This window comes from Strigops habroptila, chromosome 12 (assembly GCF_004027225.2).
Source record: "Strigops habroptila isolate Jane chromosome 12, bStrHab1.2.pri, whole genome shotgun sequence".
In the NCBI taxonomy this organism is placed as follows: domain Eukaryota; kingdom Metazoa; phylum Chordata; class Aves; order Psittaciformes; family Psittacidae; genus Strigops; species Strigops habroptila.
The window spans coordinates 18013066-18030873 of NC_044288.2; the positions used below are offsets into that span (position 1 = coordinate 18013066).

Sequence of the window (17808 nt, forward strand, 5' to 3'; positions counted from 1 at the left end):
CTCTGGGAACCAGCACCCAGAGCCGTTGGAAGGCAAGTTTGAGTTCCTGCTGCACTGGGGGCTGCTGGCAGCACAGCAGCCCATGCTCCCCACCCTGTGAGGAGAAAGCCTTATCGGGGACCAGCATCCCCATCAGCAGGCTGGGAAGGGGAGATAGCGTTTCACAAGAGGCATGAGCACAGCAAACAATCCCACCATGAGAAAGGCAGCCGGTCCCAGGACTTTTTCTAGCAAAGCCCACGCTTTTCTAAGATCCAGTCCATCCCCTGCTAACTCATGAATTCTCAATGCCCAGAAGAGCCCTTGCGCATCTATTCCTGCTGACATGAACACAACTACCCGCAATAGCAAATGCTGCAACAACTGCTGGGTTTTGCAGGACCGAGATGCGATTCAGCAGCTCCAAGCATCCAGCCCACGGCAGTCTGCACTGCTGGCTTGATGCTGGGCATCTGCATGGCCCTGAGATCAGCAGGGCTTTGCTTCACCAACACAGCTCATGGGGGTGCCACTACCACTTCTCCCTCCCTGCACACACAAAGAAATGTTAACTTTGAACCGATAAAGCCACTGCCATATATTCTATGGATTGTATCTTAGGTGTTTCTGAAGAAAGAGAACTCTGAGTTAAGAACCTGTATTTTCATAGGCTCACAACCTTAGAGGTGCTGCAGACTGCCCAGGCTAGCAAACACCCACCACAGCTCCTGACTGCCGGCCTAATGAGTGATTTAAGAGCATTGGATTTAGTGAACTTTGGATGAGGTGGGTAACAAAGTGTATTTGGCACAGAGTGTGTTGCTATCTGTGGGCTGCTATCGCTTCCTTATCATACCTGCTGGACTTAAAGACGTTAATAGAATGAGAGCTAGAAAGAAACAGTTTCTCCCCACCCCCTTCCTACTTTTCAGCTTCATTACCCTCTGCAATGAGTTTCACTGTTTCCTCATACCATCAGGGTCCTCTTTTGCTGAAAAAGGCTTTTGTATAAAAACAGGGAAATCCCAGTAGTTTCTACTGGCTGCAGGTTTCCTATGGTCTGTTGTGTACATTTCAGGCACCACTACAGATTTGCTTATTTTTAATTAACATATATATTTAAATTAAACTTGTCCTACTTTTCTTACACACTGTGTCAAACCAGTTCAAGTTTGCTCAGCTGAGTGCACGGGGAGTCCAAGATGCAGCTCCCTGACAGTGTTCTGCAGGGCAGAAAAACCATTACCCAGCCCAGGACCCCCTCCTCCTGCTCAAACCTTGTCTCATAATACTAAAACAAGCACATTTTTTCTTCTACCCACATCTAAATTTCTCCCAGGTCATACTCTTCAGTGTGCAAATCCCACTCTTTTGCACTGCTCAGGGATGACAGGCTCTTCAGAGCGAGTATAACATATGGTGCGTAGGGCAGGATGTAGGCATAGGTGGATTATGTCATCTCCCTGCACTTCTGTGTGTGGGAAAGGGGCAGAAGACAGGCAGGAACTTCATTCAAACATCCTGAAACTCTCACAGCCATACAAACACTCGGAGTTGCTCTAAACGATTGCTTTTGTGTGAAAAGCAAATTGACTTTAAAGTGACTTCAAGAGAATGATTAAATCTGTTCATTGCATCTTGGCCACCTACGTTCTCCTTGCACACAGTGGGGTTTTTTGTTTGGGGCTTTTTTGGCAGCTGTGCAGAACAAGAAGGCAAAGCCTCATCTTTCACATCCCCATCCTATGTGCATCAGCACCCAGGGTGGTGCTCCAGATTAAGAAAGAAGAAAACAAGATGCAAGTGAAATCTTAGCATGGCAGGAAACTACATCTCTGCAATAATGCTACTGGCTACTATCTAAAATAAGGCTTTCTAGTACATGGCACCCAAATGATTTGGGATTCTTAAACAAACAAACAAAACCCTGCATGAGAACTCTTCAAAACCCAACTATGTCCATTCGCCAACCAGGATGGAGAACAGGTGGAAAAGAGATCAAAGAAGATGAAGGATTAAAACCTTACTAAGGAGAATAAAATAGCCCTTGGATTTCTTTACCTCGTTAATTCCTCATCCCCTGATAAACCATGTTAAAACAACACAAAAGCAGAGAGTTGCCCAAATGTACTAGTTGTAGAGGGAGTCAACTTCTGGTTATAAACATGTAGTCTTCACTGTGTTGTTTACTGCAATGCACATTCTCATTCGGGTCAAAATGAGGATCAAAGGAGATGGAAGTAGTTGGAGGTGAGGAGATGTCATTACCTACCTTAGCCTACAGTATGTAAATTTACTCCACTAATTGTGGTGGTGTTTTGAGGCTGGAGTTAATAGCAGAGGCATTCAGATATGACAACAGACTTAAAAACCAAACGAGCCACATATAAAGTAGCTTCATTCTGAAAGTTATCTACTTTGGAGATGTTGCCCATTTTTAAATTAGACAAGATTTAAATCAGTTATTCCTCTTAAGTTTTAATTTGTCTTGTCATTAACTTCTTTTACAATGGCTACATCCTTCCTATCGTTGGATGAAAAACTTAAGCAAATATAAGCAAAGAATTACCCAGGAAAAGAGTGAACGTGGCTACGCACAAAAGGATTTCCAATACACAACACTAAGTAAACTGGTAACAGAAGCACTCGTTGCTTCACCAGTGCTACCTTTGGAAGAATAACTACATTAGGGATTTAAAGGTGATTTTTAGGAATTGCATTTTATTATGAGACAGGAACCTTCACTAGAACTTCGACTAAATGGATATTTAGTACCCATTTTTGTAGAGTTTCTATCACATACCAATTCATTACAACAAATCCCAGGGCACTGCAGTAAAACACCTCTGCCCTGACCCGCAACTGACCAGCTCCCTTCCTGGCCTTCTCTTTAGTTACTACTTATTCCTCAACTGTGAGAAAGCAATACCTTCTTAAGTGACCTAATGAGACCATCAAAAACCAGCTGCCCAACAGCTAATTCACCACTCCCGGTCCAAATCACACCTGTAACGCACGTCTCCCAATGAGCCTGGATCCCCAACCTGCTCTTTCAGCCAGCCCCAGCTGAAAGGCTTCTCCCCCAGCGGTAGCACAGGAAAGCAGAGATTTCAGAGCTGGTAACAGCACGAACACTGTTGCTTTAGAGCGCAAAGGACTGCGAGTATTTGGCCTTGAACCCCCCACCCTTCAACATAGAGGAGAAGCATTCCCAGCACGGAACATGGCCCCACTCTTGAGGAGCTGGGCTCCTCTGCTCGCTGTACGCTTCCTGCCGGTGAGGACCACAGGAATACAACTGGTGTCACTCCCGGAGACTCGCAAAACTTGGAGGCAGCCCGAGACCGCTGACTTCCAAGAACTCTCCATCCAGCCCTTGCTCCGACAGGCTTGGCAAGGAACACGTCGCCTTACAAAAGCGCCGCTCTGAAAGCAGGCGACTGAAAGAGGGGAATTAAAGCCACCGCTCCCCTCCCCGGTCCCGGGCCAAGCGCGGCGCTCCCACCTTGTAGACCTTGCCGAAGGCTCCGTCGCCCAGCTCCCCCAGCACCTCCCACACCTCGCCGGGGTCCAGGTCGCGGCGGACGTGCTCGTACTCCTTGGACCGCCGCTTCTCGAAGGTGGAAAGGCGCAGGATGCGGCGGAAATTAGCGAAAGCCATGCTGGAGCGGAGCGAGGATAGGAAACAGCGGGGATGGGGAACTGCCAGCGACCACGTCCCGGCGCAGGTCGGAGCCGCTGCGCGCCCGAGGAACAGGGAACGGAACCGCCTCCAGCCGCGCACATGGGGCCGGCGCCGCTCCACCTGCGGGCCCGGCTGACCCCGCCCCGCAACAGCCGGCACCGCCCTCGCCCTCCCCGCACGGCCCCGGTTCGCACGGCTCGGCCCGGCCCGGCCGCGCTTGGCACGGCACAGCCGCGCCGGGGCAGAGCACGGAGACACATGTCCGCAGGTGGAAGCACAATCCCAAAGTGCTTTAGCAACACGGGCGCGTTTCCTTCTCCTCCCGGTTCATCCCGTGTGAAAACGGCCCAACACCAATAGTTTAAAACGCTCAATAGCGGGAATTCGCGTGTGTCAGCACCGCGGGTGCTCGTCATGAGTTCGTTTTGGAGGAGATGGGGCACAACCGGTGTCAAGTGTGGAGGTTCTCATCCGCTCCCTGGCAAAGCCTCAAATCCGCTGAAAACCCGGTTTGAAATCGAGTATTCAATGGGGACATCTAGGGGAAATACCCGATGATGCAGCCGCGCTTCAGAATGTCGGGTTTGAACCCAGGGCTTGATGGTTAGTGCTCATCTGCGCCAACCTCGGCGATGCCAGCCCCACTTCCACTAGCAAGTGTTTGCTCACATACATGTGCGTGTAATAGAGGCGAAACTCCGCACAGCTCTCGCTTTGAGAACACCCGGGCTTGGTGGTTCCTCATTAGTTCCCCAGTATATTATACCCGACAGTACAGGGCCTGAGCAGTGCCTCTCCTTGTCTGTGCTGGGTTTATTGTGGTACAATCAGCCCTCACGTGGGAGTTTCCCCGATACTGATGCTTGAAATACTATTTAAAACTCCAGTTCCTGGAAACTGGTGGCTGTGTGAAAGTTGCCTTTTTTGAAGAAAGTTTAGCGTTCCCCAACTTCTTCCCTTTTCCCCATTGAGTTGTAGGAAAAACAAGCTGAGAATGTAACCCAAGTGTACCCCTGAAAGAGAAGGAAGCTGAAAATGATTGAGATCAAACCCAAACTCCATGGGCTTTGGATCTGATACAGTGTGGATTTGGCAATACGTAAGAACAGAATAGAACAGAATCAGAGCAACTGCTTTCAACACTTTAATCTCAATCTTTCCACTGTTTTACCACCCCTGAACCTATGGACAGGCAGTCACGAGCATCCCCATTTCGTTAAGCCTGACTGCTCTGCGTCAGCACAGGCCTGTGTGTTACCCGAGGGGAAGGAAGTGCTGCCCTGAGTAAAGGCCACTTTCCATGGTTATTGCTGCACTGGATTGCATTCATTCTGGGTTTGAAGAGAAATGGGTGATAAACATTTTGTAAAGAATTACAGAACCAACTAGGTTGGAAAAGACCTTTAAGATCATCAAGTCCAACCTTTATCCCAGGCCTGCCAAGTCCACCACTAAACCATGTCACTAAATAAACATAAGAGCAGTCCAGCTTGCTAACAGCTAACTTGAACGCGAAATTAGGCATTCAAAAGCAGCCATGTCTGTGCTATAGCTGCTGGACACGATGCACAAGACACTGTCAAGTACTGGAAACTAGAAATATCAAAGCCCTGGCTAAGAGGAAAAGCAAAGCCTGCAGCTGTGATGCAGCATCTCCACAGACCAACACTTCCCCACCTCCTGCCTGCAGTTCTTCAGCCTGTTGCCTTGTTTGTGCAAACCCCCATGGTGCTCCAGCTTGATTGACACCTCTTCCCGTGGGATTTACCCCACTGGCAGAGATTTGAGGGGAGCAGGATCAGACCAGGCTGCAGGGGCTGTTTGTTTGCTGTGTTTGCTGTTGGAGACATTTGATGGAAATGCTGGATCTGAAGGTTTGGCTCTTCCTCTGCTCTGGAGAAGATTAAATAGGACTAAAAATAATTGCTGGTGGATCATGAGTTAAAAGTGACACCTCGAAAGGAAAAATTGGTTCTTTTTACAGTGTTTCTGTTGGAAAAGTAATTTTTTTCCTCTGGGGGTGGGGAGGAAGAGAAAACAGACAGAAAATTATGAGACCTTTAACATTGCCTTCTATGCAGAAATCACATATGTCTCATAAATCAGGCAATCTTATTTATACTGTCTACTAATTCTGAACAGTATCTCTTGTCTGCCACTCTGTTTTAATTGCCTGTGCAACCTCTCTGGGAGCAGTGGGCATTGAAAGTAAAATGAATCCTGCTAATTATTGCCTTCAGCTTTGTGCAGATGATGCCTGAGAACTCACTGTTTTCCGAATTTGCAGTTTTATTGCTTTCTCCATTACAGGACCAATCTGAATAAGGACCAGATCAGGCTGCTCTTTGCCTTGCTGGGCTGAAATGTGAGGCAGGGATTTGCTTTAATGAGTTCTACACGGTGGTGTGCATCCTCCTGCCCTATGAGGTATGTACCTTGAAGGTCCTGGAGTCAGTACGGGGACACCTGCACCATCCAACCCCTGTAAAGGGAATCAGCTCACTGGAGCTGATCTTTTTTCATGACACGCAAGGGATGGAGAAGGTCCCTGGGTCCGAATGTGGCTGTGATGCTGCTGCATAGAAAACAGGGAAACAAACAGTCCCCCTGTTAAATACCAAGCTTGCTCCTCCGGGATAAATCCACCCCTGAAGCTGTTGCCAGGTAGGAACCATCTAAACACTCCTCCCAGCTCAGGCTGTCTATCTTAGCCAGGCGTTCTCCTTGTTCTCCTCAGCTGTGCCTACAGGGGGTTAAGAGAGCAGAGCATCTATTTTCACCCATTGTTTTTTGCTAGCTTGTTGGTGCAGTGTGTGCTGATGCCCTTTTTCATCCTCCCCAGCATCACGTAAAGCTCGGGGTGAGGCTGGTGCCTTTTCAGGTAAAAGCAGTGGGGAGAGCAGGCCGTGGTGAGGGGGAGAGATGGTAAAGCCCAACCCTGCTCTTGGACACAACTTGCAGCTCTGCTCTGGACCAGGCACCCAGCTGAGAGCCAGCACCTGGAGCTGCTGCCTGCGGGACATGGGGAGGAAGGAGAGGAGCCAACTGTGGGATGAGCCCTGCAAGTCATTCTGTACATGGAGGGATGAGAAAGGACCTCTCAAAGCAGCCTTGGAGCTGGGCTGGAGTAGGTCTCCCCACCACAGCCTGAACCCAGCCAGCAGCAGCCACGTTCTCTGGCATGGCTCAGCCTCAGGAAGCACCAGGATTTTGGTATTTCCTGCAGGCGCGACTAGCAGGAGGTCACCTTTATTCTTTGGATGCAAGCACGGTTGGTATTCCATGTGTTCTTGCCAAGCAGGAAGTCATTGCTTGTCATCTGTTTCTAAACCTTTCTGCCCCAAAAGAGAACCATCTTGAAAAGTAGCTCATCCACCAGAGCTGCCCTTCAGCTGTTGGATGTAGACAGGGATAATAGGATTGATTTTAACTAGTTTGAAACCAGAAGGTTTCTCTTCAACCTCCAGAAAGAAGAAGTTAAAATATTCGAGGACTTGGCTATTTCTGGAGATAAGGAAAAATTAGAGAAATTACAGTCAAAACAAAAACCATGAAAATGCCCCTAAATTCAAAGTTAATCTTTAGGATTAATTTTGCACCGCAGCCTGTTCTCACCAAAGCCAGTTTTCTTCCTCTTGCCTTCAGCAGCAGGTCTTTCATAACTTACCGCACAGTCTGAATTGAAACTGTTTTAACAGTAAGATAGCAACAGGAAGAAATAATTCTTTGGGGGTAAACCAGGCATATTCCTCTGTTTGAGGAGACTGTAGGGAATCGGTCATTAATAGACAGTAGACATCTCTGTCACACCGTCCTCATGGCTTCAGCATGCTCCAGCAGCACATTTAGCAAGACAACCATTAGTAACCAAGGGAGATCCCTTCTGCTTCTCCTCCTTTCTGCTGCTAGGGTCCAAGGTTATTGTTTCTACTGAAAATTCTCCTCTGTGTTCCACCACCAGCATCCTCTTCAACTCTTTGTTCCAGGCAATTGCATCTCTCCCGAAAGCCCTGCAGGGCTTGCAGCCTGTTTCCTGTGTGGTTTAGCAGCACAGTGAGGTATCAAAGCCTCCATCCTGAGCACAGTTCTCTGGTGCCCTCAGAGCAGTTTCCTGGCATAAGCTGTTGCAGCCCCAGGTTGTGTTGATCCCATCCTTTCATCTCCAGGCTGCCTGATTAAAAGGCCAGTGTTCTGCAGGAGCAGCGTGGCTGTGACAGCTCCCGCTCCCCCATCCACACCAAACCCCAGCTGTTCTGAATCATTCCAACAACTGCAAGTCATTACAAATGGTAGAGGAACAGCCACATGCCAGGGAGGAGCCCCATCGGCCTGTAACATGCTCGGGATTAGCTGGAGGCAATAGTTGGAACCAATTTCACCAGAGTCAGTTGGGAAACCAGAACAAGTCAGAGAAGGCAACGAGAACCTGGACTTAAGGGTCTTTCTCTGATTTATACTGGGCAAGGCTGCCTTGCTGAACTAAAGGATCTACCTCCTCTCCAAAACTAGCAACAGAACTATGGGGAATTCAAGATGTTTGCAGTCTTCTGCATTGACAAAAAACAACAAGAGGAAGGGGATCACAAAGAGCCTCCCAGCAGGACCAGTGAGCTCCTAATAGACTGACAGGAAGCCTTTAGCCAGCAGGGGACAACACAGCCTCGCTTCTCTGTCCTCCTGGGCTCCGCTTACAGCCACCAGACAGATGTACTGAATTTGTAGAAAGTGAGTAAATTTAAGTGCTGCAGGAAAGCAATTGCCTGTTCTGTTTTCTCCATCACATGTCGCCACTGCTCTGCCAAGGGGAGCACCAGAGACTGGCGTCCAGTGAGGAGGAAGGACTGATAAAACTTGGACTTCAGCCTCATGCCTCACAGCCCTCGTCAGGACTAATCCTGATGGAGCGTTACCTTGCTCCATGTACTGCAATAGGTGTTGTCTTGGTACTTTAGACGTCACCTCTTCCTGTTCCTACGTTACACACTGGTTTAGTGAGAGCCTTCCTCCCTGGCACTGCCGTTTGGCCATGCTCACACACACACACAAAGCAGGGCTGGTTTGGAATGGGGCAGGCTGGGCTCCGAGGCTGGAGCCACTCATACTGGCAGCTTTCTGCTTCCATGCTTGGGCTCTGCGTCTCCTGCCTGCATGCTCTGGGCTCAGGCAGCTCCCAGCATCCATGCTGGTGAGGAACAGCCTAATGACAGGAAACACTCTTTGCTTTGTTAACAAAACCACCTAATTAAGTCCATGTGGACAGAAAGCAAGAGGCAGTTTAGTTTCTCTTGCTAAATATTGACTGGGCACAGCAATTTGGGCACAGCAATCCAGTGAATTTATTTCCCCCTCTCACCTTACACACAGGGCATCGCCCCACTGAGCCTCCTCCAAACTTGCTGCTGTTAGAGAGCTTCCCTAACGAAGAAGAGGGGCTGCAGCATAAGGGACTAATTAGAATAGACAATTCCAGTCTCCAAGCTCACCACTGACCTCCCATGAAGCGAGGTTTGGGCATGCCTGCAGGGTGGTATCCCACCTCTCGGACCTTTGCCACTGCTCCGATCCAGAGAAAATAAACTACATGGCTGAAATCCCAACTTTCCGGGATTATTCAGAGAGCTCACAACAAACCACTCTTTGCAGAGCTGAGTTCAGTGCCCTTTCCATAAGCTACCTTGATAGTTTTAGCCTGGATTTGGAGGGACCAGATACCCTAAGCTTTCAGCGAGATGCTCCCTGCAGTGTCCACAGTGACTTGGGGGTTTTGCCCTGACAAGGGCAGTTGCCCCAGCAGAAGCAGCAGCAAAATCAGATCCACAGTTAAAGACCATTTCCCTTATTGCTGTCTCCGGAGCCCAGCACCAGGGATTAACCCAGCACTGGTCCGTAGGAGCACAGACCAAGCAGGACAGGCACATGGGATGCAGCTTTAGCCAGCAGAAAGCAATTAGGATTTGCCATGGGGCATGAAGTGCGGGTGCAATACCCACCATGGGACACGCTACTCATAGCATGTTATGCAATGTCATATAGCGAGATACAGGTCAGTAAAATATGACACAATACAAACATTAATTATATGTTAATTAGGAATAGAAACACTCATCTATATAACATAGCCCTATAAAGCATACACAGTCTTCTGTCCTAAGCTTGTATGCTGCAGGGTATGAAGCAGCACTTCATTGCACTGCTTGTCACAGCACTGACTGAGAACATTTAAACTCTTTTGCACTTTTGACCTATAACCCACATCCTTTTGGGGTTTTACTCGGGACAACAGTCAGCCTGGAGTTCCCCAGCCCACTTCATCCACCAGAACATGCTGCAGCTGCATGCTAAGGACAGCTTGGTGTGGTGTGGGTATGGACACACACATGCACTGAGACAAACATCCCTCTTACTACTTGACAAGCAAACAGGCTTTCTTCGGCTAAGAGATGGGTACAGAAAGATCACATGTAGTTTTACAATCCTGGTGTCCAAGGAGATCAGCTCCAAGAACTTCTGTGTCCATGCTGGGGCAGGCAGGGTCTTATGGGCCTGAACAAATGACCACAAATAAGCCCTTGCACTGTTATTTTACATACATAGTGTACATGTAAAACATACAAATATAATACATATGATTATATATATGATTCTATATTACACATATAAAAAATATATAATAATACATAAAGCTGGAATATGCATATATATACACAGACACTTGTCTGTATAAAAGCAATAAAAAAATACACTTAAAAATGTATCTGTATAAAAGGGAAAAAGTTCCAGGAAAGTCCCATACTTGCTCGTTTGTAACTCACATCGCAAATTATATAGCGGAATTATGCTTAGATTTAAAAAGAACCCAACTGAAATGTTTAGCTGTGATAACATTAGACCAAAGAGGCCTACAAAAAATTATTCCTACTCCTCTGATACCTTGGGTAGTTAATCAAGACTATAGAAGTGGTGACTTAAATAAAGGCAATGTCAGTTAATGTAATTATAGGAGAATGACACACTTGCACTGTCCCCAGGAGCACATCTGCAGGCAGCAGGAGCTGGGCACAGTGGAGGTTCACGCTGGATGTGTGAGCACATCTCCAGGCCCTGCATTCTCCATGGATTGCACACTTATTTGTGAGTTAAAACATCATCACACACCAAAATAACCGCAAAATGTGTCTCTGGGCTATCAGACAGGTAATGAAAAGGTTGTAGAGCTCCAGCTCACAATTAAAAACCCTCCTGAAGACCTTTAAAAAGAAAAGCAACACTGCATTTATTTCTTAAGGCATGGCATTTCCAGGAGTACTTTTATTTTTTTTAAATGCAGGGGAAGAAGAGTTTCTTTTTTTGTCTTAAATACAGGACATTGTGTACAGCATTTCTGATAGCAGTTCATGATGGTTTGCTCTCAATGGCAAAATATCTTACCTCGGCTTAGAAAAAAATAAATCAAGTAATTTAAGAGTCTAAAGAGAACCTGCTTGTGCTTTGCAGTTGATTAAGAACATGTGCACACACCACTGCGATCTGTCAACCAAGAAACAGAGGTACAACATAAAAAACATTATGCATTTTAAAAGTTACCTGATGTTCACAGCATCGTTATATTGGCCGAGAGTTCTTCATTGACTGAAGGAGCCAGAGGTGGGGAGGGGAAGTTTAAAAGCATGTTTAGCACAACAGGTATATTTGACTCTAAAAGACTTTATAAAAGTTACAGGGAGAAAAAACCAAAACAAAAAGCCAGTCATGTCACTCATCCTTGTTTCGCTGTATGTTGGAGCTGTGTATTTTGTGTGTCAGTACCAAATCTAGCACCGTATCCTGCGTAACAGGAACCCTTGTTACATGGCACACACAAACAAACTGCATACAAAAGGTTTTACCATAAAAATGAAGATATTTATTCAAGAAGTACAAATTTGATGGTACCAGCCATCTTTGAAAGCCATTACCATGAGGCAGAGAGGACACAAACCGAAGTCTCTTGCTCAGAGCATATGAAAGCAAGTGTCTTACAAGTTGCCGGCTAATGCAGTCATTTCAATCATTGCTCCAAAGCCACCTCCACTTTTTCAACATTCCCTGGACTTGAGAGGCACAAATAGGGTTTCTAATACAAGACCAGTTAGTTATTTTAATAAAGCCATCAGCTAAAATTTACGTGGTTTTAAATTTCCTTAAATTGTCTCCAGCCTTTCACTGGATTCAAATTTCCTAAAGGAAAAACGGGACTTGGGAACAAGCAGGTACAGAATTTTTGGAGCTCGAGATAAACTAAAAGTTTTAAGGCAGGAGTCAGGATTTTAAGTTCTCTATTTGCCCCATGGCTCGGATCGAATGGTCTTTGTCTGTAAATACACAAATACAGAGTCCTACCGCATAAATACCCAACAAGTGGTCCTGCTTTGAGGGCAGGAACATCCTTTTTCATGGAGAGTCCAGTGGACACATTTCTTAGAAGTCTCCAAGTCCACATAAGAAGCCCGCTGGTTAACACATCTCATCTTCCAATTACCTGACTTTTGTAGGCTCAGTGGCATGGACCTCCCCTGGAAGGAGAGCTATAGCTCCATCTCCTATGAACAAGAGCAACACCCCCACGGCTACAAGAGTATCTAAGCGGATGAAATACAGAAGAGGAGAGCCATTTGCAGAACAGAGCAATCAAAAACACTTGATGAAAGGGAAAGTCTTAAAGCAGGCAGACTTGTATATACAGTCATTAACCAACAGAAGTGTTTGTAGCTGCAGATGTAATAGCAGGACATTCATCTTCTTCGGGAGAAGACAGAAGCATGGTTGCTGGGAAGTGTAACTCCGAGGCTTCCTAGATCAGTTCACTTGCAAGGCAGACCACCAACATCTTAGTGGGTTTGAAGCAGATTTCTTCTTTTCCCAAGAAAGCTGCAGAGCACACAGAGCTCATCCCCCACCCAAAGCAAGTCTGCAAAAACACCTTTCTCCAATAGCTCTACAGCCTGCTCCAGGAGAGCACAATCTGTCCAAGAGCTGCCAGCCATCATCCAGGAGCGAGTCAGAATTACAGGGGAACTGGTGAAGGGCAAAGGAAAAGAAGCCCCTTTCTCTAACAGAGACTACTGACATTTCAACGTAACAGGAGCTGAGCAGCGCAGTGAAAAAGCCAACAGATTATTTTTTTAATGTAAACATTCTCTGCATAAGGTGCAGGGTCTTGGATGTCTGTACACTGACATAGAAAAGAGTTTGTAAAATAGACATCGAGAGTCAGAAATGTAGCTACCACTTTTGCTTCTGAAGAAGATAGAAACGGAGAAACGTACAGCATTCAATTCGTCAACACTTACACAGCAAAAATGCTTTCAAAACTCCATGGCTAAAAGCATCCCACCATTGTAACAAAGCTTTTTTTTTTTAACAGTTTTTAAAAGGTTTTTACATTATTTACTAACAATGGATATATACGCAGAAGCATGTCATACTACAGCAATACTTTATCAATCAGCCATATGCTTACCAAAGGTTATGCACATTGCCACGTGTTGCCTTGTTGCTCCAATGAACCCCCCTGTTCTCTCCTCCCCAAAGCCACTTAGGAACTTTATGTGGAAGGCAAAGAGGAGCTGGGTTTTGTTTGGTTGCTCCTGGGGTAATGATTTGTTGTGGCTGTTGTTACTACTCTTAGCATTGGGGTGTCTATTAGAAAACTCAACTTACTACACTGGTGACTCACATAATTTAGTTTTCAAAAATACTTCCCAGATGCAGAGAAGCAAAGGCTTTCAGAAAACTCCTGAAACAGTTCTTGCAGCACAGCTATTTCAAGCTGTGTTTTCTGCACTGATGAACTGAGGGGCACAAAGAGCCAAGGTGAAACTTTTTGATTGTGGAAGATGACCGTGAGCATCCTTCTGCAGCACACGGAGCGATGGATCTACAGCATCTGGGGCTTTCCTGAAGCTCCCTTGCCCCAGCAGACTGCGCATGTTTGTGCCTCTCTGCCCTTCGAGCTGTTGAGGAGTGTGGCCCTTCACCATGTTATTACTTCTGGGTCAGGCAGAAACAACAATAAAGAGTATAAAAATCTGAATCACGTCAAACAGACCTGACACTAACACGGTAAAAAACCGTTATCTACTGGCAACAGTTCATAGCCGGAGCTAATGAAGAATGACACAAAGGGCTGATGGGCCTAATAAAAAAATAATCCTATACTCCTCACTTGTCTGTACTTGGCATTGCAGTTCACAGCTCTGTGTGCTAAAAAACCTGCCGCATTTCTGCAATTATGCCCAAGACACCCCATGGTGCTGGCGGCACACCAACTGGCAGGCTAAAAGGCAGTCCTGGCCATACTGCCAGCAGTGTTGAGCTGCAAGCTCAACACACACTCACCCTGCAAAGGAAAGATGCCCACACCAGCATGCTTCCACCCATCCTTGCTGTGAGCAGCGTCCACCATGCAGACCCGCACCAGTCCTTCTCACCAGGGCTGCCAGCTCAGCAGCAGTTTAACACTTGGTTAGTCTCATTCCAGCCATGCCTACTCTGCTGGGCCATTAAACGAGCCTCCCCTCCTTCCCTCCCTCCTCCAGGCATGCGGGAAGCCCCACTCTGCCCCAGGAACCGCTCAAGTCCCATGGGAGCCCCAGCCCAGTCCCCTGCATTGGTGTTTAGATCCAAGACCATCTCGCATGACAAAGGTGAGGCATTTCAGAGACTGCTGTCTCAAGGGAAATTACAACCTCTAGTTATATACATGGGATATATTACTCAACATGCTGTATGCCTTCATTACCAGTATTTTTTAAATACATGTTTTGAAACTTAGAAATCTTTCCTAATACAAATCCTGTAAAATCTGTTTCCTGTCTCCAGCTGGGTATGTGCTCACCTGTCATTTTGTACAGAAGAGGATGAAAAGTCTTCACTTTCAATTATAAAAGTATTTTACCACTGAATTTTTCCAGTTATAGATACGTGCTTAAGGGACGGGGGCTGTTAGAGAAAAGAATATTTTAATGAACCAATTCTCTGTTCTACTCAAAGTCCACTCACAACTTGGCCTGCCGCCCAACGTAAAAGCAATTAATATAAAACATGGTCATCTGTAGTAGCATAATAAAACTGAACCTTTTCAGTTCAGTTCAGGGGGAGGGGGAAAGAAGGAGCTCTCCCTGACCCTACACACTGTAATCTCAAACCCAGTACAATTACCTGAATGAAAATAGAGAAAGAGAAAAATAATCAACAAAATGTATCCTTAAAAAAAGAAAGAAAAAAGGAAAATAGTTGTATGTATTGTAGTGTTCACAGTTACAGAACTGTCACCCTGGTTTGCTCCTCCTTTATCACAATTTCCCCCTTCCAGAAGGGACTGCAGGGAAAGGACATCACAAAGACCATTTACACAGAGATGTAAGTTATGCCTCACAGACAAGCAGTGTCTTCCTGGCATGAAACCATCCTGTGCCCAGCAAAAATCCAAGAGAGTTTTGAGTTGTTTACAGAGCTAGTACTTTTTTCCCCTGTGGAATGAAAAAGATCTTGGTGGCAAAAACACAGTATAGGAAATCAGATCTGCTTTTAAAAAACCTTCTACAATAAAAAACTTTTGTTATAGATTAGCATTTATCAGCTTTGAGTTAATCTTTTAGAAGAAGAAAAGAAAACCAAGTCACTTTGGTGTTTACAAGAACAGGGAACTAATTTTCCTTTACACAGCTCTGCCACTGCACTTCCGTTATCCTGTACCAAAGTGGGGCTAAAGGAGCTGTCGGAAAACCATAGGCTTAATACAACACAGGGACCAACAAGAAAGCTCTGTTTATTTGGGGTAGGGTGGGAGATGCATATAACGTGGATCTGTTTTCCAACCATCAATGTAAATTCTGTGCCTGCTTCCACCTGCTGGGAAAGCCTCATGATGTTGTACTGATCTGTGACTACTGATCATTCTGGCTCTATGCTGATGCTCATGTAGCAAGAACTCCCTTTGAGTCCCAGAAAGTGAGTTCTAAGGAATTAACAAAGAAGTAACAAGTCTAAAATTGTCCCTGTAACCCACCAGTTTCACTAGCAGATGAGAAAGAGCTGGGACAACTGTAGCTTCAGACGATTGATTCAGAGAGGGAGGACAGAAACCCACAAAAACATGCTATTCATATCTGAATAGCACATTTGACTTTGGAAGAAGTTATTTCAATGCTGGCTGAAAAAAAAAAAAAACAACAAACCAACCCCAAGAAAACTAGAAATTGTATTTAAAAGGTTTGCTCTCAACCAAAGGCATTACCAGACAGGTGCAGAGCAGCCAAAGGAACACAGAGAGCATCTTTAAGGGAACGAACAATTAGATCTCTCACCCCCAAATATGCTCTGATTCAGATTTTTGAGACTACAAAAGGATTTGTCATTTGCTGAGAGGGCTCCTCTTACATTCCAAAGGGAAAGCACTGGCTGTGAAACACCACTGTCACACTCGGGGCTGCGGATGCGTGCTGGTGAGGATACTTCCAGTGGTCCTGGCTGGAGAGTCACCAGAGCTAGAAGACTGACAGCTGCTGCAAAGGACACTCACACAAAAAGCTGAAAACTGCAAGCTGTCATGTCCTCCTTACCATATTCCAGGCTTTGTGCCCTCTAGGAACTGAGCAGGGGAAGCTGCGATCCATTGCATCTGGGTGTAACTGCAGTTTAACCCAGACCTATTCCATTGCCATTTGACAAAGGTGATGCACCTAACACTTAAGCGCAGACCAGCACATCACTCCCTTCAGCTAGCCTGATCACAGCTTGTTTTAATGATCCAAGTGATATACAGGAATTCAACAGGCACATGCTCAGGTGCCCATGAGCCAGTAAACTTCAGGCTAAGTCAGTCTGGTAGCAAGTAAGTTTACAGTACAGTACATGAGAGTATACATTGACTAAGTTATTGCCTAAGGCTCCAGTGGGCTGCCTTCCCAGCTCGGGAGCCTGCAATGGCACAGGACTGTGTTGCCACCTTGGAATGTACAATTGCTTGGTCTGAGCATCACCAGGAACCTAAGCCCCGAGCCTAGCTCCACTGCCCAGGGCTGGCTGTGCCTCGGTGGGGCCTGGGTAAAGCCCATGAGCTAGGTCAAACCAGAAAGGATCCCTGATAACAGGCAGCACAGGACCTACCCAGAGCAGCTGAGATTCTTGCATGAACTGTACGTGGTGCTGACACGAAATGTTATAAACTGATGAAGGTTTTGTTTATTAAATGAAAGTGCTCTCTGTTGCTCTGGTTCCACGGATCAGGACACCACCTACAGTTTGAAGAATCGTTACATATTTGTATTGTTTAAGTGAACAACAGTCTCCTCCTTCCCTCTTTGTACCTCCTCTCTCTTCCCGTCCCCTTCCCACTCTTTCCTTTGCCCTTGCCCTGTGCTGCTTGCTGTTGTGTTAAATATGAGATCAGGCAAACCCCGAAGGCCAGTTTACATTTTCATGTTTTGTTTTTGCAGCTCTCCATCACAGATGGAATTTTTGCTGGTCATTTCTTGGAACTAAGCCATTAGCAGGACAAACCGAAAGAAGAGAGGGCAGTGAAAACAAACCCCATGACAGAGATGGAGGCTAGAAGAATCAATAAACAAGAAACAGAAATCAGTTTTCCACCGGGGTGGGATTTGCTAAGGGCTGGCTCACAATGACTTGCACCACGTAGTCCTTTGGGATTTTCAGCTCCTCCAGTTTCATTTTGTCTGCCAGTGGCCTGCCTGAGAAGAACCAGCGCTGGCTGCTGGGCTCCACTCCCTCCACTGCATGCAGCCGCCTCTTCATGTGGTACACCGTGTCCATGCTGCGGACCATGAGTTTGAGGTCTTTGCCTGTGGACAGGCGCAAACGGAGCTGGCATTCGTGTCCTGAATTGGGTGGGGGATCAGGAATATCCAGAGTCTCCAGGTCACCCTTCTCCTCTATCATGTTGATAGGTGGGGCGAGGCAGTAGACGGGAAGCTGGTACCGGTTGCCCAGTTCATCGTAACACTCTGTAAGAGCACCTTTAGGAGATAAGAGGGGGGAAAAACAAGAGTATGAATGCATTTCACATTTAACATTGGAGTGGTCATGCTTGGAAGCATTTGCCTTACTCTTGAACCATCTGAGTGAAGAGGTCTGAATTCAGG

General features: G+C 46.3%; 2 protein-coding genes across 3 annotated transcripts in view; both read right to left on the reverse strand.

Moving 5' to 3' along the window:
- STK10 (serine/threonine kinase 10) overlaps positions 1-3760 on the reverse strand; it is a 47524-nt gene extending 43764 nt beyond the window's left edge. The window contains exon 1 of the mRNA XM_030504541.1: positions 3485-3760. Coding sequence (XP_030360401.1) covers positions 3485-3640 — 156 coding nt within the window. The 5' untranslated portion in view covers positions 3641-3760. The remainder of the gene's footprint in view (positions 1-3484) is intronic.
- A 7784-nt stretch (positions 3761-11544) lies between these two features.
- The window catches only part of UBTD2 (ubiquitin domain containing 2), a 57197-nt gene continuing 50933 nt past the window's right edge, over positions 11545-17808 (reverse strand). For both annotated transcript variants that reach the window (XM_030504503.1, XM_030504504.1), the window contains exon 3: positions 11545-17682. In XM_030504503.1, coding sequence (XP_030360363.1) covers positions 17285-17682 — 398 coding nt within the window. In that variant the 3' untranslated portion in view covers positions 11545-17284. The remainder of the gene's footprint in view (positions 17683-17808) is intronic.